The 22,378-nt window shown below is 44.3% G+C and overlaps 1 protein-coding gene across 1 annotated transcript; it reads left to right on the top strand.

The window, feature by feature from the left end:
• Positions 1-447: 447 nt before the first annotated feature.
• Positions 448-6,662, top strand: c6h7orf25 (chromosome 6 C7orf25 homolog). Its single transcript, XM_047367851.1, has 2 exons — positions 448-642; positions 5,121-6,662. Exon 2 carries the CDS (start codon positions 5,137-5,139, stop codon positions 6,364-6,366), a length of 1,230 nt encoding a protein of 409 aa, XP_047223807.1. The 5' UTR covers positions 448-642; positions 5,121-5,136; the 3' UTR covers positions 6,367-6,662.
• Positions 6,663-22,378: the final 15,716 nt, after the last annotated feature.

Genomic DNA, 22,378 nt, shown 5'->3' with positions numbered 1-22,378 from the left:
CTTCATCCATGACAGAGAAGAAACTGGACGAACCGGACAGACAGACACCTGCAGACCACCTCACAACCGACCCATCAAATCCACATGGAGATCCGGTTCTTTAGATTCGTTAATATTTTACAGAACAAACAGATGCAGGAAAACCTTTCAGCCTTCTGGGTTTTTTTGGGCCAAAAACATCAAAGCGGAGAAACTTCTTAACTGACGTCACATCCGGGGGTAAGGACTTCAGATGTCTGAGTACAGCAGAGCAGAAAATGTGTTCAGAACCGAACTTATTCAGCTGAAGTTCTAACTGTGAATGAAAGAATTCCTGCCTAGAGCCTTTCTAGAACCTCATCTGGAAAAACGACTCTAAACATGGCCTAAAATCAACTCTCGGTTCTGATCCCGTTTGGTTCTGGACCTCGGCGTCTTCTCTTCCTGTCTGCGCTTTTATTTTGAAAGTCCTCCCGGTAGTGACGCGGGGCTTCCTGCCAGCTGGGTAGTGCAGCGTCATTAACATTAGCAGTGGTATCGGTGTCACCGGCGGTTCGGACGTTTTTCCTGACGTCAACGACGTTACCTGTTCGGTTTTAAACGAACGTCGAGCCAGAACCGGAACAGGCTAGGAACCATCCAACCAACTAAGATCAGAACCAGGTGAGTTCATTAGCTGTAGCATGAGGGATCAGTCGGAACCGAACCTAGCAGACCAGAGTCCATTTGGTACCGTTCCACACAGAGTTTATTTTCTGTTACTATTGATGATTCTGGTTTCTAGCTCATGAAAACCCAATGTTCTGCTTCCCTGGAAATTAGAATATTTCAAAGGATTTAATTCAGAAATGTGGACCTACAGAACAATATATCCCGGTTCTGATCGGTATTTGCTCTCCATTCTTGGTCAGCCGGTGGTTCTGCTGAGCAGTTCTGGAAGCCCAGGTAGCTCTGAAAGCTGGCTTTGAATCTTCATTGTTCTGGAGAGAACTCCTGGATTCTCTACAAGGTTCAGTTCAGGCCCGTTTGCTGGTCAATCCAGCACAGTAGCACCATGACCTTTTGACCAGCTTTTGGTTCCTATGGCAGTGTGGGTCGGTACCAGGTCCTGCTGGAAAATGAAATCGGCATCTCTATGAAGCTTGTCAGCAGAAGGAAGCATGAAGAGCTCTAAAATGTTCTGGTAGATGGCTGTGTTGACTCTGGACTTCAGAAACCCCAGTGGACCAGAACCAGATGTCATGGTACCCCAAACCATCACGGACTGGGAAGTTCAGAACCCCATTTTGATTGATTGATTCTAAATGAATTTATCCCAGCATGAAACACAACAATAAGAGTCTAGGAAACACGTTCAAATAAATCTAATTCCAGTCATCCGGGTCACGGTTCTGGAGGCTCCATGTCGGTCTAAATCTGACGGCCTCAGGATCTTCAACACATTGGGGCTGCAGGGATCTTCAGCTGGGGCTTCTCCTCAGGTTATCTGCTGTGCTGTAAAGAGGCTGAGAGACATTGTTCATCTGATCTTCTCCAACATTCAGTCTCAGCTTCTCCTCCAATGGAGCCAGTCTGGTCCCAACAACTGACTCAGTCTTTTCTGTGGGTTTCATTTCTTCTGTTTGAGTCCTTCACCTTTATTCTGGCTCTCCAGCACAACACAGCAAAGAAGATGAACTAGCCACAGAGGAGCCACATCTGGAGCCTACTACACATTAAAGGACCTCAACTTGCAGAGAAAATGGAGTCTACTCTATTGCCCTTTTTGTAAAATGTTCTGGGTCCAGTGCAGCTTATAGTTGAGGGTAACACCGAGGTACTTGTATGACGTTACTTTCTCCACGTTCTCCCCTGAGATGCAGATCTTCAGCAGCAATGTCTTCATGCGGCTAAACTTGACCCCCATTTCCTTGTTCTTATCTATATTTAGCTGTAATTGGTTCTCCTCACATCAGCTGCCTGTCCTCCTCCCGTCCCCTCTCCACACACCCCGCTATAGTGGTGTCATCTGGGTACCTGTGCAGGTGAGACGACCTGGAACAATACGTAACGTCTGCAGAGGTGGTGAAGAGAGAGCGCTGTTCCATGGGGGGCCCCAACACTGCATATCAGGGGATCTGACCCACAGCTCTGCAGCTTCACAAACTGTGGTCTGCTGGTCAGATACTCAGTGATCCAGGTTATCAGTGATGAGTCCACATCTATTCTTTCCAGCCTTTCCCTTAATAGTCCAGGCTGGAAGGTAATGAAGATGAAGTCAAAGAAATGTAGACAACAGTAGCAGGTCTGTCCAGGGAGGAATCAGTCCTAAGCAGCAGGTCTATAATTGTATCATCCACTCCTAGATGGGGCTGGTGGGCAAACTGCAGAGGGTCCTGGGCTGCAGAGGTAGAGCTGCTTCTGGGGGTGGAGAGTCAAACCTCATTCAGCACATTTACCCTCTCAAGGTTCCCCCCCAACAGAGCCACTAGCTTTATCTTTTAGGCCTCTGGTTTCTCTCAACCCAGCCCAGACGTCCCTCACTTTATTATTATTATTACGTTTCTCCTCCAGCTTCCTCTTGTAGATGTCTCTGTTTTCCCTCAGTTAAGTTTTGTTTTTGTTTGCTTTTAAGTTCTATCCTGTTACTATACTTACCGGACCTCTTTTTATCATTAAGAAATGACGTCAACTCGCTTGTAACCCACGGTTTGCTTTTTTGGGTAACATCTGACCATTTTTCTGGGGATTGAATAGTCCTCACCGAAGCCAATATAAGCTCCAGGATTAGTTTTATCCAGGTAAAAGGAATCCCAGGGAATTGTGTGCATTCTGTTTCCTTTGCTCAGGAAGACCACGGACCATTTATTTAAATCAGCCTGATGACGTCTGGAGAAGTTGTGAAGAAAACTGCAATACACCTTTAGTCCAGCAGATGGCATTAGTCCTTTACTCTGTTTACAAGACTATTAGCTAATAAATAATTAGTTGTTTCAGCTGATAAATAATAGATGAGCAGCTTTAGAGTTATACAGTTGATTCATTCCTTTCATTATTGTTGCTCTGGATCCATAAGCAGGAATAGTTTAATTTATTATTTTACACAGAATTTTTCACCAACCTGAAGACAACCTGTCAGTTCATAGTTTTATGCAGGAGAGACCACAGTTCCAGGTTTGGATGCAATTTCCCAGAAGCTCCCATTTATCGTCTGCTCCACCGTCTAACCATCTTCCACTTTATAGAAATATTTACTTATGATTAGACAAAGTATCAATTCCCTGTACTTCTGGACTGTGGTTTTGTGATATGGGTTTAATATCAGAACAATAATTTCTGTGTTGAGTAGTTATTGTAGTTGTGAAGTAACATCTCTGGCCTAATGTAGGTTGGTAGGATGAGGGTTATTAAATGGGTTCAGCTCTTTTGGATATAAACTCGTCTTCAGACGGGCCTTTCCCTGCTGTTATTAATGCCTTCATGTTTAATCATTTTAGACCCGTTTCTAAGCTGCTGTCTTAGTGCAGTTCTAGAGAAGCTGGCTCTGAATCAACTAAACACTCATTTAGACTCATTCTAGAAAAACATCCCCTGGTTTTAGATACAGTTACAGCTCAGAAACGGCACCACTAAAGATTTTAAACAGCTTCAGATATAATATGGATCAGAACAAACCTCAGTACCGCTTTAACTGGACCTTGGTGCGGCTTCCTACCAGACCTCCTTCAGTTGGGTTTTAGTTGAAGTTTGGAGCTTTTAGTATTTCTCATAGTTTATTTTATTACTGGTTAATAATCATAAGAGGTTCTCTGCTATTATTTTATATGTTGTTGTTCATGAAACACGAAGGAGTCCGAATTAGAAGAACCTCTTTGAGGATGAGACGGCTTCATGGTTTCAGCCAGACTGTGAATGAAAGAAGGTGACGCCAGTTAGAAGTTCTCAAATCCAGCCAAACATGGGAGCAACATGAGGAATCACTGACCAAAGAAACTACCTGAGAGAAAAGACGAGAACCACTTTAGAACCGATCCAACCAGGTCCAACCAGGTCCCGTCAATATAAAGCCATGATCATCAGGGTCAAACATGCATGACATCCTGATGTCTCTGCAGGAAACCTAGGATTTAAAAACATCTCCTGATCTACTGCTACTTTATCCACCTGATCTAAAGTAGCAGAACATTCCAGAAGAGCTCCACAAGAGCTTCTATACTGCCCAGACCATAGCCCACACCTCCATATTCAGTTAATTTCCTCCTGTTTGATGATCAGCCAGCTCCAGAAAGTCTGAAGATCAGGTCAAACAATCCAGTTACTGGTGTCCTGAAGATGTTGTAGGTGTTTTTAAGCTTGTGGCTTGCTAAACATAAGTGAAAATGTGGATCCAGGAATCTACAGCTTAGTTGTTTGCCACCAGAGATTCTTCATCATGGAGTTTCAGCAGCAGGTCATGTTCTCAGGCTCATGGATGTTGCTGTAGCCTCTGATTGTTTCTCAGACTGTCTACAGTCACAGAGCTTCATGCTGGTGATCTCCTACCTCTTCATTCTGCTGTTTAGAAAATGATCTTAAGGCAGGTTGTCTCTGGGGTCCAGATCAGACCTGGTGTTAACATGTCTCCGGTCTGATCCACTTCTAACTAGACTGGCCAAACGACAGTTTGAACCTGGAGTTAAAATCCATCCCAAGAGATCGGACCTCAGCTTCCCGCTTTACATGCAGTTAAACAGGAAGCCACGTCATGGAGTGGGTCGTCAGCTGGAGACCCAGCAGCGCCGGAGCGCCACGGTTCACCAGCCTTTAGAGCAGGATTCAGTAGGTGGTTAAGGCCCCAACTGGAGAGGGAGTTCTGTGCAGCGACCTTTTAAACTCCGGGATATTGGACTGCACGAGGATTCTGACCCGGTGTACTCAGGTTATTCAGGAGCTGATCTGGCTGTTTTAAACATGGCGCTTGCATCATTTTCATTTGTTGAGTGACTGCAGGGAGGTTTAGTTTTCCTGGTTCCTGAGATTGAATTCTGGTGTTTGTTCTCCTGGACCAGACTGGTAAACGGTCCAGTATTCTAACTGGGAGTTCACCAGGGTTCAGGTTAACCAACCCTACCTGTCTCATGTTTGTCTGCCACTAACCTAGACGGTCCTCTGTGTGTCCTCAGGTGTGATGCAGCAGACATGTCCTTGCAGGCCACACTGCGGGAGAGAATTGGCTCCGCCCAGATGCTGCTGCAGCGGGCGGAGCAGCTCTGTCCGGGGGTCGAGGGTCACCAGAAGCTCTGCAGCAAGCTGCGTGCCGAGCTGCGCTTTCTGCAGCGAGTGGAGGCTGGAGAGCTACAGGTCAAAGAGTCTCACCTGCATAGCACCAACCTGACGCACCTGACCGCCATTGTGGAGTCTGTTCAGAGCCTGGAGAATGTGGTGGCACTGTTGCACGTCTTCACGTACCAGGACATTGCCAGCCGCCGCCACACTCTGGTGGTGGACGTGGTCGCTAACGGGGGACTCACCTGGGTGAAAGCAGTGGGCAGGAAGGCATTGGCCCTGCACAACATCTGGCAAGGGCGGGGTCAGTACGGAGACAAGAGCATCATTCGGCAGGCCGAGGAGTTCCTGCAGGCTAGCCGGCAGCAGCCTGTCAACTACCGGCACCCCCACGTCGTCTTTGCCTTCTACAACGGCGTCTCCTGCCCCATGGCCGACCGCCTCCGCGACATGGGCGTGTCGGTCCGTGGGGACATTGTTGCAGTCGGCAGCGTGGAGCTGGAGGAGGAGGAACAGGAGGAAGAGGCTGAAGGCAAAGAGGAGGACAAACACAGCGAGGAGGCATCAGGTTTGACCCAGGTGGACCATGGCACAGTGGTAGCCCACCTGGCGTTCCCGGTACAGCTCCAGGTGGAAGAGTGCCAGCGAGTGAACCTGGACATCACCACACTCATCACCTACGTGTCATCGCTGAGTCACGGCCGCTGCCACTTCAGCTTCCGTGAGCCGGTTCTGACAGAGCAGGCGACTCAGGAGCGCTGGCAGCAGGTGCTGCCCCAACTCGACGCCTTCATGGAGGGGAAGCAGCTGTTCGCCTGCCGCGCCGCTGTGCACGACTTCCAGGTGATCCTCGACACGCTCGGAGGGCCGGGAGAGAAGGAGCGTGCTCAGAATCTGTTGGCCCGACTCCACGTTGTGGACGACCAGCCTTCGGAGCGCACGCAGCGCCTCACTCTGAGTGCAAAGATCAACCACCGCTCACTTATGATCTTCGGCACCGGAGACTTTTTGAGAGCCGTCACTATGACTGCGAACAGCCGCTTCGTCAGGGCAGCGGCCAATCAGGACGTCCGTTACAGCGTGTTCATCCACCAACCCAGAGCACTGACTGAGGGCAAAGAGTGGAGAGCCACACCAATCTGAGCAGGCCACGCCCACCCAAAGAAACCCAAATGCACAGGGGCTGGTGGGAGTTGGAGTTTATAAACTCTTTGAGTTGTGATTGGTCAGCTGAGGGCTGCATGTTTGTGTTTGTTGTTGAAATCAAAGATCAATAAAGAATCTCAGCCACATTCTGTTAACCTTCATATGTCACAGGAAGTCCCACCTGTGATCATCACCCTTTCAGAATAAAGTTAGTGATGCTCAGATGTATCATTTGAGTGCATATTGACCTGGGTCTACTATTACCATGTTTTAGAAATAAAACAAAAATTCTGGTTCTGTTGGTACGGCCTCGTCCCTGTCAGCATCCTCAGATAAAATGGATTGGTTTGACTCATTTAGATCATTTCAAACAAAGGTCCAGAACATGACAGGCAACCACCCTCAGCTGTGTTAGTAGAATACCGTCAATTTTTGCCACGGCTCCATGAATTATTCCTGACAGGAAGAGTTATTTTCCATCAGTGCATACTTTCAATGTTCTTAAAATCAATCTTCATGAAACCACCAGCAGACACCTCAGTAGGCTTTCTCTCCTGAACAGGGACCCCAGGACCTTAGGCATTCTGGATCCTAAAATAGGATTTAAAATAAAGACATTCCTAATGATTTGACCAAGTGTTCGGACCGTGACCTGCAGTCAAAGTGCTGCTGCTAAAACGTTTAAATCATGTTTAAGTTTAAACCAGAGCAGAAGTTTGGAGTCTTCCTGTTGATCCAGGAAACATGTTAAAGTTCATTATCACTGACTGTCAGCTTTAAAAGCTATGGAGGGTTCAGAGTGCCAAATTACAATAAATGAGTCATGAAATAATTATTTTAATGTGTCATTAATTTAATAAAACTGGAAATAAATACACAAATAATTTATTAAATATAGAATTAATTATATGTGTCTCAAATAAATATATTGATTTCACTTTAAAAAGCACAAGTAATTATTTCATGTTCCTGTGTTGGAAGCACATCATGAATTAATTTAAACTGTTACTTTTCAACACGTGTTAACGTTCAATTGGTTAAACTGCACATCAAGGCCAGAGTAATCGATGCCAGAAAATGGGTTGACACAGAATCTGCGAATACACTCCAATTCTGTAGGTGGCGCTATTTACTGCTAATTAGGCACACAGGAACGCTTGCCTAAGCGGTCGGAGAAATTCGTTACTGTTCCCCCACCTGGGCACAATGAGCGAGGTTTCAAAATCATGTCCAGAGCTTCTGAGAGACCCAGATAAGTTGGAGGAGCTACACACACTTCCTGTTGTTTAGCTGAACTCAATGCTGAGAAAGTTCCAAGCGTTGTGCTTCAAGCAGAACTTCTGGCCTTGGTGAGCAAAAGGTCACATTCTCAGGTTAGTTTTAGATCTGTAATCTTAAACAAATGGACTAAACCCAATTTGTTGTTTATTCCGTTGTAAAACCCTTTGACAGTTTAGTTCTGCTTTTCCCCCTATAGGAGACATTTTCTATTTTTGTTGAGTTATTTATATATATTACACACATACATACACTCTTGTTTTGCTATATGTAGTAAGGACCATGTGTTGACTTCCAGTCATAGAAAGGGTTGACCCTTTCTATGCCTTAACCCTAAACCTAACCATTACCAGTGCATACCTGACCCTAACCTTAACCCGTCCTAAACCTAACCGTTAGCAAAATGTCCTCATTTTGGTACAAACGGTCCTCAATTTGATGGTGAAAGCGAAAAAATGGTTCTCACTCTGATGCCTAAACAGGAGCACACACACATAACTGGTCCTATGGTCCTAAGTCAGTCAGGCTCTCTGGCGGGTTTGCCTGCTAACTTGTAATAAATTCACCTGCATTTTTGGACTTTTGTGCTGCGTAAACCACAAACCCATGGTGCATTTAGGGAATTTTTGAGTCATATTTGCGTTTAGTTTGTACCTTAAGTTTGTTAGCTTGGATTGACAAATCACCCCCATTTACTAACATTTGACCATTACACTTATTTAAATACAGGGCATGACCCAAAGGAGATGGAGGAAGCTTTGAACTTCTGAAAATTACAGGATCTACTTGTAGCCGAAATCTAGCTTTGCTTCAGTATCCCAGTTCTGGATATACTCTCGCCTATCTGAAAGATCCAGCTACAATGATTGGGCAGGCTACAGTCTACATACGTCCACTTCAGCAGGACCTGCTGCTAGATTGTGTAATTACATTTATACAAAGAGTAACTATACATATGACCAAATGTGATGCAAGTGTGACAAGAATGTTTCTTTTCTTATTTTTCATTTTGTTTTTTGTAGGAGAATTCAGGTTGCCCATCTGGACCAAATGTCTCCTGTATCACATGTCAGAAAGAAGTTCCTTTTTCTGACATGAAAGTGCACAGTCAGCTGCAATGGGTATGTAGTTACTTAAAAAACAGTTGAACTTGCAATATTCAGTTTTTAAAACAAAAATCGGTGGTAGAATCTTTTGCAGTAAAATGAGAAAGAATGATCATTGTTATTTTGAAGGACAACCATGCAGGAATCAGATAGAGATGAATTGAGGGACTATGGTGAAGGAAGCAGAGAGCCAACCAGAAAGACTGACAGTGTTCCAGTGAGGCCTGAAACATCTGAACCAACTGTTGAGAGTAGTGTAGCAACAGTGGTTGCTTACAGTGAAGAGTTTGATCCTAACAAATTTGACAATGGTTAGTGTCACCCCAACAAGGCTGAATTAAGAACTTTTTAAAATCAGGGGAGCCCTCAAATAACACATCCTAGAACTGAATGAATGAAATATTTTCATTGATTACTTTCTTCTGTACAATGTTGAATGTGCTGACAACAAAATCACACAAAAATCATCAATGGAAATCAAATGTATTAACCAATTAACCAAACCATAACAAGATGGCGCAGACGATGACCTCCTCGGAGCTTCGCTCTCTCTTTGTTTTTGTATTTTGTGTGTTTTTATGTTTTTCGAGCCACAGTCCTGTGGTCTCATTCAGTAGAGAGGAACTTCTCAACATCAGAGTCCTCTCTTGGGTTTTTTACACCATCTTTCATCGATCCGAGGTTCACTGAGCTTCTGGCAAGCGGAGATGCGGCTCTATACGGGATCCTGCGCCAAAAGCGTCGGAGGGGAAAGCGTGCTGGCGCGCTGGTAAAGCTCCGCAAAAGAGGACTATGAACACCACTGCCTTCAATCCACCTGGCAAATGTCCGCTCTCTAAGTAACAAGATGGACGAGCTGCTTCTTCTCACCGGTAAAAACTCAGACCTCTGTGGATCAGCGGTTCTCTGCTTCACCGAGACATGGCTGAGTGAAAACATCCCGGACCGCGCACTGCTGATGCCGGACTTCCAGCTGCTCAGAGCGGATCGCAGCGTGGAGCTATCGGGGAAGAAGCGAGGAGGCTGAATCTGCTTTTATATAAATGAAGGTTGGTGCAGAGACGTAAAAGTGCTGGAAAAACATGTAGTCCTGATCTGGAGTCATTTTCCATAATCTGTAAACCGTTTTATTCACTGAGAGAGTTTTCCTCGTTTATAATAATCAGCTCATATTTTCCACCTCATGGCTGCACTTCTGCTGCTGAAAAACATCTTGCTGAGCTGATTACAGACCTGGAGAAAAAATACACGGACTCTTTCATCATAATACTGGGAGATTTTAACAGAGCAAACCTCTCCAATGAACTCCCCAAATACAGACAGCATATTAAGTGTCCCACCAGAGATAAAAACACACTGGACCATTGTTACACAGCTTTAAAGGACTCATATCATGCTGTTACCAGGGCTGCTCTGGGTTTTTCAGATCATTATCTAATCCATCTCATCCCAACCTACAGACAGAGACTAAGAGCTTCCAAACCCAAGGTTCACACTGTTAAGAAGTGGACTGAGGAATCAAAGCAGATGCTACAGGCCTGCTTTGAATGCACAGACTGGACTGTTTTTGAAACTTCAGCCACTGACTTAAACCAACTAACTGATGTGGTGACATCATACATCAGTTTCTGTGAGGACATGTGTGTGCAGATCAAGACCTTCTGCACCTTTGGGAACAATAAGCCATGGTTTACTCCACACCTCAGGAATCTGCGCAGGGAAAAGGAAGAAGCTCACAGCAGTGGAGATTGGGCGCGGTACAGGCAGGCCAGGAACAGACTAACAAAGGAGATCAAAGCAGCTAAGAGAAGCTACAGTGAGAAGATGAAGAACATCCTTTCTACTGGTGACACTTCAGCTGTATGGACTGGTCTGAGAAACCTGACTGCCTACAAGAGCCCCTCCACCCATCCTGAACAGAGTCGTCTCCTGGCCAACCGTCTGAATGGCTTCTACTGCAGACATGACAAGAAGCCATTCACACCTCAAATCATCTCCTCTACATCCCATTCAGGAACAAATTCCTCCCATAAAGCAACCAACCTCCTACCTTCAGATCCTCTGCCTGCACTAAAGATCTCAGAGGAAGATGTAAACAGGCTCTTTCAGCGCATGAAAACAAAGAAAGCTGGAGGACCTGATAACGTCTCTACATCATGCCTGAAAGCCTGTGCAAATCAACTCGCTCCGATCTTCACAAGGATCTTCAACAAGTCACTGGAGAAATGTGAGGTCCCCTCCTGCCTCAAACGATCCACCATCATCCCAGTTCCCAAGAAACCCACCATCCTAGGATTAAATGACTACAGGCCTGTAGTCCTGACATCTGTGATCATGAAATCCTTTGAGCGGCTGGTGTTGAAGCACCTGAAAGACATCACAGGCCCCCTGCTGGACCTCCTGCAGTTTGCTTACCGAGCAAACAGGTCGGCAGATGATGCTGTTAACTTAGGTCTACACTTCATCCTGCAACACCTCGACCACCCAGGGACGTACGCCAGGATCCTGTTTGTAGACTTCAGCTCCACCTTCAACACCATCATACCAGACATCCTCCACCAGAAGCTCACACAGCTCAACGTCCCAGCCTCCACCTGTCAGTGGATCAACAGCTTCCTGACAGACCGACAGCAGCAGGTGAGACTGGGGAGCATCTTCTCCTGATCCAGATCAATAAGTACTGGTGACCCCAGGGGTGTGTTCTAACCCCACTCCTCTTCTCTCTGTACACAAATGACTGCACCTCATCGGACTCGTCCGTGAAACTCCTGAAGTTTGCAGATGACACCACTGTCATTGGACTGATCCAGGACGGTGATGAGTCTGCATACAGACAGCAGGTGGATCGGCTGGAATACTGGTGTTGTCAGAACTACCTGGAACTCAACCCACTCATGACTCTGGAAATGGTGGTGGACTTTCAGAGAACACCACCCCCATACACCCCCCTCACCATCCTCAACAACACTGTATCAGCCGTGGACCACTTCCGGTTCTTAGGAACCACCATCTCTGAGGACCTGAGATGGTCTTCACACATAGACACTGTTCAGAAGAAGGTCCAGCAGAGACTGTACTTCCTGAGGCAACTCAAGAAGTTCAACCTTCCACAGGAGCTGCTGGTCATCTTCTCCACTGCCATCATTCAATCTGTCCTGTCTTCATCCATCTCAGTGTGGTTTGGATCATCCACAAAACAGGACAGGTCCAGACTGCAACGAATAATCAGGACTGCAGAGAGAATAATCAGAGCTGACCTTCCCTCCATCCAGGACTTATACAGGTCAAGGGTCAGGAAAAGAGCTGCTAAAATCTCTGCAGACCCCACACACCCTGCACATAAACTGTTTAGAGTTTTACCTTCAGGTGGCGCTACAGAGCACTGTTCACTAAAACCAGCCGCCACAGAGACAGTTTCTTCCCCCAGGCTGTTTCTCCGTTGAACATTCAATAAAGTACAAAACAACAGCAGACAGATGTTGCAAATGCACCTTTTTATTATATATGTGTAAATATGTATATTCTGTAATGCAAAAACAGAACCAAAGAGCAAAGTGTACCGGAGTCAAATTCCTTGTTAGTATGTACGAACTTGGCAATAAAGCTGATTCTGATTCTGATTCTGAATGGAGGCCTGGATTTAGAGTCACACACAAAATTTAAATGGAAAAACACACTAGAGGCTGATCCAACTTTGATGTAATGTCCTTAAAACAAGTTAAAATGAGGCTCAGTATTGTGTGTGGCCTCCACGTATCTGTATGACCTCCCTACAACACCTGGTCATGCTCCTGATGAGACGGTGGATGGTCTCCTGAGGGATCTCCTCCCAGACCTGGACTAAAGCATCCAACTCCTGGACAGTCTGTGGTGCAACGTGACGTTGGTGGATGGAGCGAGACATGATGTCCCAGATGTGCTCAATCAGATTCAGGTCTGGAGAACGGGCGGGCCAGTCCATAGCTTCAATGTCTTCATCTTGCAGGAACTGCTGACTCACTCCAGCCACATGAGGTCTAGCATTGTCCTGCATTAGGAGGAACCCAGGACCAACCGGACCAGCATATGGTCTCACAAGGGGTCTGAGGATCTCATCTTGGTACCTAATGGCAGTCAGGCTACCTCTGGTGAGCTCATGGAAAGAAATGCCACCCCACACCATTACTGACCCACTGCCAGACCAGTCATGCTGAAGGATGTTGCAGGCAGTAGATCTCTCTCCACGATGTCTCCAGACTCTGTCACATCTGTCACAGATCCTGTGCCACCAGTGGTGAATTTACCAATCCTGTTGTTCTCTGGTAAATGCCAAGCGTCCTGCACGGTGTTGGGCTGGGAGCACAACCCCCATTTGTGGACATCGGGCCCTCATACCATCCTCATGGAGTCAGTTTCTAACCGTTTGTGCAGACACATGCACATTTGTGGCCTGCTGAAGGTCATTTTGCAGGGCTCTGGCAGTGCTCCTCCTGTTCCTCCTTGCACAAAGGTGGAGGTAGCGGTCCTGCTGCTGGGTTGTTGCCCTCCTACGGCCTCCTCTACGTCTCCTGGTGTACTGGCCGGTCTCCTGGTAGCGCCTCCAGGCTCTGGACACTACGCTGACAGACACAGCAAACCTTCTTGCCACAGCTCACATTGATGTGCCATCCTGGATGAGCTGCACTACCTGAGCCACTTGTGTGGGTTGTAGAGTCCGTCTCATGCTACCACGAGTGTGAAAGCACCACCAACATTCAAAAGTGACCAAAACATCAGCCAGAAAGCATCGGTACTGAGAAGTGGTCTGTGGTCCCCACCTGCAGAACTACTCCTTTATTGAGTGTCTTGATAATCACCAAAGATTTCCCCCTGTTGTCTATGTGTATATATACAGGGGTTGGACAATGAAACTGAAACACCTGGTTCTAGACCACAATAATTTATTAGTATGGTGTAGGGCCTCCTTTTGTGGCCAATACAGCATCGATTCGTCTTGGGAATGACATATACAAGTCCTGCACAGTGGTCAGAGGGATTTTAAGCCATTCTTCTTGCAGGATAGTGGCCAGGTCACTACGTGATACTGGTGGAGGAAAACGTTTCCTGACTCGCTCCTCCAAAACACCCCAAAGTGGCTCAATAATATTTAGATCTGGTGACTGTGCAGGCCATGGGAGATGTTCAACTTCACTTTCATGTTCATCAAACCAATCTTTCACCAGTCTTGCTGTGTGTATTGGTGCATTGTCATCCTGATACACGGCACCGCCTTCAGGATACAATGTTTGAACCATTGGATGCACATGGTCCTCAAGAATGGTTCGGTAGTCCTTGGCAGTGACGCGCCCATCTAGCACAAGTATTGGACCAAGAGAATGCCATGATATGGCAGCCCAAACCATCACTGATCCACCCCCATGCTTATCTCTGGGCATGCAACAGTCTGGGTGGTACGCTTCTTTGGGGCTTCTCCACACCGTAACTCTCCCGGATGTGGGGTAAACAGTAAAGGTGTCATCAGAGAACAATACATGTTTCACATTGTCCACAGCCCAAGATTTGCGCTCCTTGCACCATTGAAACCGATGTTTGGCATTGGCATGAGTGACCAAAGGTTTGGCTATAGCAGCCCGGCCGTGTATATTGACCCTGTGGAGCTCCCGACGGACAGTTCTGGTGGAAACAGGAGAGTTGAGGTGCACATTTAATTCTGCCGTGATTTGGGCAGCCGTGGTTTTATGTTTTTTGGATACAATCCAGGTTAGCACCCGAACATCCCTTTCAGACAGCTTCCTCTTGCGTCCACAGTTAATCCTATTGGATGTGGTTCGTCCTTCTTGATGGTATGCTGACATTACCATGGATACCGTGGCTCTTGATACATCACAAAGACTTGCTGTCTTGGTCACAGATGCACCAGCAAGACGTGCACCAACAATTTGTCCTCTTCTGAACTCTGGTATGTCACCCATAATGTTGTGTGCATTTCAATATTTTGAGTAAAACTGTGCTCTTACCCTGATAATTGAACCTTCACACTCTGCTCTTACTGGTGCAATGTGCAATCAATGAAGACTGGTTACCAGGCTGGTCCAATTTAGCCATGAAACCTCCCACAATAAAATGACAAGTGTTTCAGTTTCATTGTCCAACACCTGTATATATGTGTGTATATACAGTACAAACCAAAAGTTTGGACACACCTTCTCATTCAAATAGGTGTCTTTATTTTCATGACTATGAATATTGTAGCTTCACACTGAAGGCATCAAAACTATGAATGAACACATGTGGAATTATATACTGAACAAAAAAGTGTGAAACAACTGAAAATATGTCTTTTATTCTAGGTTCTTCTAAGGAGCCACCTTTTGCTTTGATTACTGCTCCACACACTCTTGGTATTCTGTTGATGAGCTTCAAGAGGTAGTCACCTGAAATGGTTTTCACTTCACAGGTGTGCCCTGTCAGGTTTAATAAGTGGGATTTCAAGCCTTATAAATGGGGTTGGGACCATCAGTTGTGTTGTGCAGGAGGTGGATACAGTACACAGCTGATAGTCCTACTGAATAGACTGTTAGAGTTTGTATTATGGCAAGAAAAAAGCAGCTAAGTAAAGAAAAACGAGTGGCCATCATTACTTTAAGAAATGAAGGTCAGTCAGTCCAAACAATTGGGAAAACTTTGAAAGTGTCCCCAAGTGCAGTCGCAAAAACCATCAAGCGCTACAAAGAAACTGGCTCACATGAGGACCGCCCCAAGAAAGGAAGACCAAGAGTCACCTCTGCTGCGGACGATAAGTTCATCCGAGTCACCAGCCTCAGAAATCGCAGGTTAACAGCAGCTCAGATTAGAGAACAGGTCAATGCCACACAGAGTTCTAGCAGCAGACACATCTCTAGAACAACTGTTAAGAGGAGACTGTGTGAATCAGGCCTTCATGGTAAAATAGCTGCTAGGAAACCACTGCTGAGGACAAGCAACAAGCAGAAGAGACTTGTTTGGGCTAAAGAACACAAGGAATGGACATTAGACCAGTGGAAATCTGTGCTTTGGTCTGATGAGTCCAAGTTTGAGATCTTTGGTTCCAACCACGGTGTCTTTGTGCGGTGCAGAAGAGGTGAACGGATGGACTCTACATGCCTGGTTCCCACCGTGAAGCATGGAGGAGGAGGTGTGATGGTGTGATGGTGTTTTGCTGGTGACCCTGTTGGGGATTTATTCAAAATTGAAGGCATACTGAACCAGCATGGCTACCACAGCATCTTGCAGCGGCATGCTATTCCATCCGGTTTACGTTTAGTTGGACCATCATTTATTGTTCAACAGGACAATGACCCCAAACACACCTCCAGGCTGTGTAAGGGCTATTGGACCAAGAAGGAGAGTGATGGGGTGCTGCGCCAGATGACCTGGCCTCCACAGTCACCGGACCTGAACCCAATCGAGATGGTTTGGGGTGAGCTGGACCGCAGAGTGAAGGCAAAAGGGCCAACAAGTGCTAAGCATCTCTGGGAACTCCTTCAAGACTGTTGGAAAACCATTTCAGGTGACTACCTCTTGAAGCTCATCAACAGAATGCCAAGAGTGTGTGGAGCAGTAATCAAAGCAAAAGGTGGCTACTTTGAAGAACCTAGAATATAAGACATATTTTCAGTTGTTTCACACTATTTTGTTCAGTATATAATTCCACATGTGTTAAATCATAGTTTTGATGCCTTCAGTGTGAAGCTACAATATTCATAGTCATGAAAATAAAGAAAACTCTTTGAATGAGAAGGTGTGTCCAAACTTTTGGTCTGTACTGTGTGTGTGTGTGTATGTATATATATATATATATATACACACACACACATTGGGTAAAATAAGTACTGATGTCACCATTTTTCATAGAATACATATTTCTAAAAGAGTGCAACAGTGCAAGGTCCTGGGTTCGACTCCCGGCCGGGGGTCTTTCTGCAAGGAGTTTGCATGTTCTCCCCCGTGCGTGCGTGGGTTCTCACCGGGTACTCCGGTTTCCTCCAAAAACATAACTGTTAGGTAATTGGTTTCTCTAAATTGCCATTAGGTGTGAATGAGTGTGTGCTGGTTGTTTGTCCTGTATGTCTCTGTGTTGCCCTGCGATGAACTGGCGACCTGTCCAGGGTGACCCCGCCTCTCGCCGTTAGACTGCTGGAGATAGGCACCAGCTCCCCCATGACCCACTATGGAATAAGTGGTATAGAAGATGAATGAATGAACGAAGTTATGTGTAATTATGTAAAATGACACAGAAAGAGTATTGAACACATGCAGAAAGCGAGATGGAAAGCCAAGACACCAGCTGAAATCTATCAGTGATCAGAAAGCCATCCTGCTCTTTGTCAGTGCAAATTAATATTAGCTGGTTCAGTCCAAACTGATGGCCTATTAAAAGGTATGTAAGTGTCACACAAGGAACAAGGCCAAGTTTCTGACAGGAGTGAAAATAATTATCAGAAGAGTTGTCCAAGAGCTAAAGACCTCTTGTGGAGAGCTTCAGAAAGACCTGCAATTAGCAGGTACATAAAAAAAAAACAATAACCAATGCACTCCACGATCATGGCCTGTGTGTACGCTCACCACGCAAGACTCCATTTATGAAAAAAAGGCATGTTGAGGCTCGTTTAAAGTTGGCTGCACAACATTTGGACAAGCCTGTAACATACTGGGAGATCATACTCTGGTCAGATGAGAGCAAAACTGAACTCTTTAGATGCCATAACACACCATGTTTAGAGGAGGAAATGCACTGCACATCACCTCAAAAACACCATACCGACAGTTAAGTTTGAAGGTGGGAACATCGTGGTGTGGGGCTGTTTTTCCGCATATGGTATTGGCTAAATTTATATGTAAAAATCTGAGTTCATAGAAGACGTCCCATGGAACCTTCAGCAACATTTAAAGACCGTTTATGTGGAAGAATGGGCTAAAATCACACCTTAGCATGCGACTTGTTTCTCCATACAGGAGGCGTCTTGAAGCTTTCATTACCAACAAAGGCTTTTGTACAAAGTATTAAACATCAGTAAGAGTGGTTTTTTTTTCCCTGTGTCATTTTACATTATTACACATAACTTTAATTTCTGAACTTATTTGTTTTGGTTTCTTTCTATGTATGAATTACTTGGGTTGTTACCAACACCTTGGTGAAAATTCCATGTCAATAGCACTTTTAGAAATATATGTTTACTATGAAAAATGGTGACGTGTTCAGTACTTGTATGGCTTCATAACAAGTTACTCGTTCATGCAGTAAGTTTTTAGTTAAACAAATGCACGTAGTTGCTGATATTGATGTGTACTCTAAAGTTTCATCAAAACCTTGAAGGTTTACAAAAAATGTTTGATATCTTTTACCCTGTTGTATGCCTTTTGAAAATTGAATCAGTGAAAACAACACCTCTGAAACAGGATTGGTGAAGTCTCAACAGTATTCATTTATTTTTCGGACCATTTTTTCACTCAAGTGACTAAAGCCTGCGATGTTTGCAGTTATGATAAGACACTTCATACTTGTTTTTTACACGTCCACATCATCTGTTATGTGCAGTGTGTTTTTTGTAAGGTCATTGGGAGGACCATGCGCCAGATCAAACAGTTGAGGAAGGGACTGAAAGATGTAATGGTTTGGCCCCTGCTGACATCTAAGCCCGATGTTGTTCCCATCCTCTTTCCGAAAATGGCACAAAAGAAGTTTACACCACAAGTATTTAGTTTGTTTTTGTCTAAATGTGTAAAACATTTAGTTGCTATTGCAATGTTTAGTGATGAAGAAGATGAAGAGTTTGACCATCCGTGGTTTTCTAAGGACATTTATTAAGACAGGTGTAGTGCATTATTGTTGGGTTAATATAGCCTAATGGTAAAACTTTTGTTATACACCACAGGCGCACAGAGACTCAAGTGTACACACCTGTTTAAAATTCCTTGCTTTTGAGACATTGAGACCACGGTAAATAACTGACACATTTTTCACCTATAAGGTGAAACCTACCCAGCACAATTCAGTTGAAAATCAAACATGTAAAAAATCAAGGCATAAAACCCTGGTTATAACTAATGCTTTGTTGTATTCAGTCCTTCTTTATTGGAGTCTATCAGCATGTCACATCTTGACTTGGATTTTTTAAGCTTTTTAAACATTTTCCAACTCCAGATTGTGAGAACATCACCTGTCCACAGACCCTTTTCAGGTGACCTACATGTTTCCAGTCAGATGTAGTTCTGGACTCTGGATGTGCCGTTCCAAAATTCCCTATAACTCATTGATGCTGAAAAATTTAATTCCTACTAATCCTCACAACACCTGAAGGTTTTGTGGCAAACTGACCGGTGTTCAGAAGTATTTGTAATTTCATATACCTTGACAAAAATCTCAATTCAATATGAAAAAAAACTAACCACACACCATGATGCTGCTCGAACCATGTTTTACAGGGGACATGCTGTGCGCTTTTTTGATGCATGGTACTGTTTTTATACAAAAATCCCTTTTGGACTGGTGGCTCAAAAGTTCAGGTTGGGTTCTTTTGTAAAGCGTAAAGCATTCTTCCTTAAGGTCCTTGGAGACCCTAGCCAGGCTTGGATGTTTTTCTTTTAAAGAAAAGGCTTCTGTGTTGAAGTCCTCATCTAGACATATCAAGAACACAGCAAATTGTCACATTAACAACACTACAGTATTTGTTGGAAACTACTGCAGCGCCTTGGCAGCCTCCCAGACCAGTTTCTGTCTTGTGTTTTGTTAAATTTTGGAAAAATGTCAGTAAGTACAAGTGCAAAAAAAAGTGTTAGTTTAAGGATGTATATGTGTTTTGAACAAAGTTAGTACACCTCCAACAGATTTGGGGTTTTTTCAGTTAAATTGAATATAATATAAGGCACATTAAAGATGGAAGAAGTTTGAAATGAAATATTAAATGAAAATTAAATATTACGATATAAATTTTTTTAAGTTTCCAAACGTTTTTGACTTTTAAGAGCCCTAGTAATGACAGTTCAGCTCTAAACAAATTAGGTGCATATCAATTTTAACAATCAATACAGCATTTCAACAAGTAAACCCTTTTTTTATCCCTCTTCTTAATGCATTTTACCTTTAGCTTCATCTGGCCCAACTCCTGCAGTTCTGGGTGGGTTGGGAGATGCTGGCTGCAGAGCTCAAAGTGGGGATTTCTGGAGGAACCTACCCCACCTCCTCCACATGCTTTGAAACACTGAAGCTGCTTTCACGATTCAAAGCCTACCAGGACTTTGAGGGAGCTCTTCTGTCTGCCATAAATAGCGTGCACACAGGATTTGGACTTGTGTAAGTGTTTTCGCTGATTGTTAGTTATTTAAGGTTCATACTATTGTTCAATGTGGAAGTAATTCAGTTTTTGCCATTTCACTAAGCTAGAAAAAATCATCCTCGTTAATTACAGGTTTTATTTACAAAACAAAATAAAATTGGATGCAGAAGCTAATGGTTGTTCCAGCTTGCTAAATAAAAACCTTCTGCTGAATATTAGGCTCCTGTGTTGGATTTCAGCAGTCAAAGATTCTTGATAAAACTGGCAATGTCTCAAATTATGATCTAACTGCTTCAGTTAAAGCAGGTCCTGGAACTGGTAACCAGGCAGCTTCTTCATCTGAGAGATGGTGGACCAGCTAGATCTCTGGGACTGTTACAGTGGCTACCTGATGGTCCATTCCAGTCCATCCCGTAGTCTTCAGAAACCTGAGTGGAAGATAACCATGATTAGCCCTGTTACCACAATTAGTCTTACCTTAGCTATATGTGATTGTTTAGTTCTTGTATTGCCAATAAATGTTTACATGAAACATCTCTGTATCGGGGAATATATTTCATGGCTGTTTTTAGGCACAAGTAATATATTAGCCTGTGTATATGTAAAGATAAGCACAATAGCCAATTATCTTTGTATTAAAAGGCCTATATCATGCCAAATCAACTTTGAGCTTTTAACTATGTTACAATGCTATTTCATCAAAATCATGCCCAAAGTGGTATTTTGCTTGATTCTTGCATGTCTGAGTAATTCTCTCTCAGCAGCAGCCCCTCCCTGTCCTGAAAAACAAGTGGTCATTACCCACCCCCTCCAGGAAGCACCTACCTTGACCGCAACGTCCTTGCCTGTTCTTCGTTTTAGCTATAGATAACATCTAAGTAGCGAAAATGTGTTTTTGGCTGCAAGAGGTCTTGGACTTTGTTCAGCCTTCCTAAAGAAAAGCCTAAGAGCGTGGCGTGATACCATGCTGCAGTGGCTCTTGGGCGACGTCATGAAATTTGGGGCACCACACAGGGAGACACGGTACCACAGTGAAGGCAACTGTCCTTCTTCCAGGTTGGAAAAATAGCACAAACATAGATTGGCCTGGTTTTTGTTTGTTTGTTTTAAACTACATTAAATCTAACCACACACATCTTTATTGTAGTAACTATTTTAAATAATTATAGAAAGACATTTCCTCTGTCTCAGTATCTGATACCTTATGAGCTTGTGATTCCCATCAATATGCCACAAAGAATTTGGGCCTGGAACAGAATATTGACGCCGTTTTAATACGTGTAAACACAGACGTCTCATGGCTACCCCCCCTCTGCATCGACTCTTCTTAGAGACTCTCGTAGTCTTAATACTGAGTTGGAATGGAGGGGAAACAAAGTTACTCTTAAAAAGACCTTTACAAGTAGCATAGAAACTTAAACATATTTAAGATGTGTACATGTCCAAGCATGTTGGAACGGGTGGAGAAAAGTGTCAGGTGTGTTGTGTAGAAGGAAAAAAAAAGTGTCAGCAAGAATGAAAGGTAGGTGTACAAGACGCTGGTGAGACCAGCAATGTTATCTGGTTGAGACACAGTGGTACTGAAGAAGAGACAGGTGGCAGAGCTGGAGGTAGCGGAGATGAAGATGTCAAAGTTCTCTTTGGGAGTGACGAGGATGGATAGGATCAGGAATTAATACATCAGAGGGACAGATCATGTTAGATGTGTTAGAGATGAACCCAGAGAGGCTAGACTGAGATGGTTTGGACATGTACAGAGGAGGGATGGCCTGGAACTGCCTGGCAGGAAGCCTAGAGGAAGACCAAAGAGGAGATTTATGGATAGAGTGGAAAGGGACTTGAAAGTAGTGGGTGTGAGAGAACAAAAAGCAGAAGATGGAGTGGTGTTAGATGGAGACAGATGCCTCGCAGCAGCGAACCTTGTAAGGGAAAACAAGATGAACTTAAACATCGACAGTATGATAAACTTTAAATATGAAACATTCACCAAAACCAAACGGCCTAATTTATAATGGATTTAATTAATTGACATCAACTGTACTTAAAAATAATCAAGGTCCGTTATGTCAACCTTAAAACCCTCCATTATCTACTCACCAGGAACACGTACACCTCTTGCTTTCAGAAATCCCAGTATCATCTTGTGGTCGGAGTTTGGATGATTTCTGTGGACTTCACTGACCATCCAGTCCAACTCCTCATCAGATAAACTTGAATAAAGATCTGCATTTCTATGGGGACATAACAAAAACGTTATATTAAACTTTATTAATAAATGTTAGGGAATAAGTTACAATTGACGCCAGCTAATAAAGAGCAGTGAATTAAAAA

The sequence above is a fragment of the Girardinichthys multiradiatus genome, chromosome 6 (assembly GCF_021462225.1).
Source record: "Girardinichthys multiradiatus isolate DD_20200921_A chromosome 6, DD_fGirMul_XY1, whole genome shotgun sequence".
In the NCBI taxonomy this organism is placed as follows: Eukaryota; Metazoa; Chordata; class Actinopteri; order Cyprinodontiformes; family Goodeidae; genus Girardinichthys; species Girardinichthys multiradiatus.
Note: the sequence above shows the minus strand (reverse complement) of the source record. Positions and strands in the feature narration are given on the sequence as shown.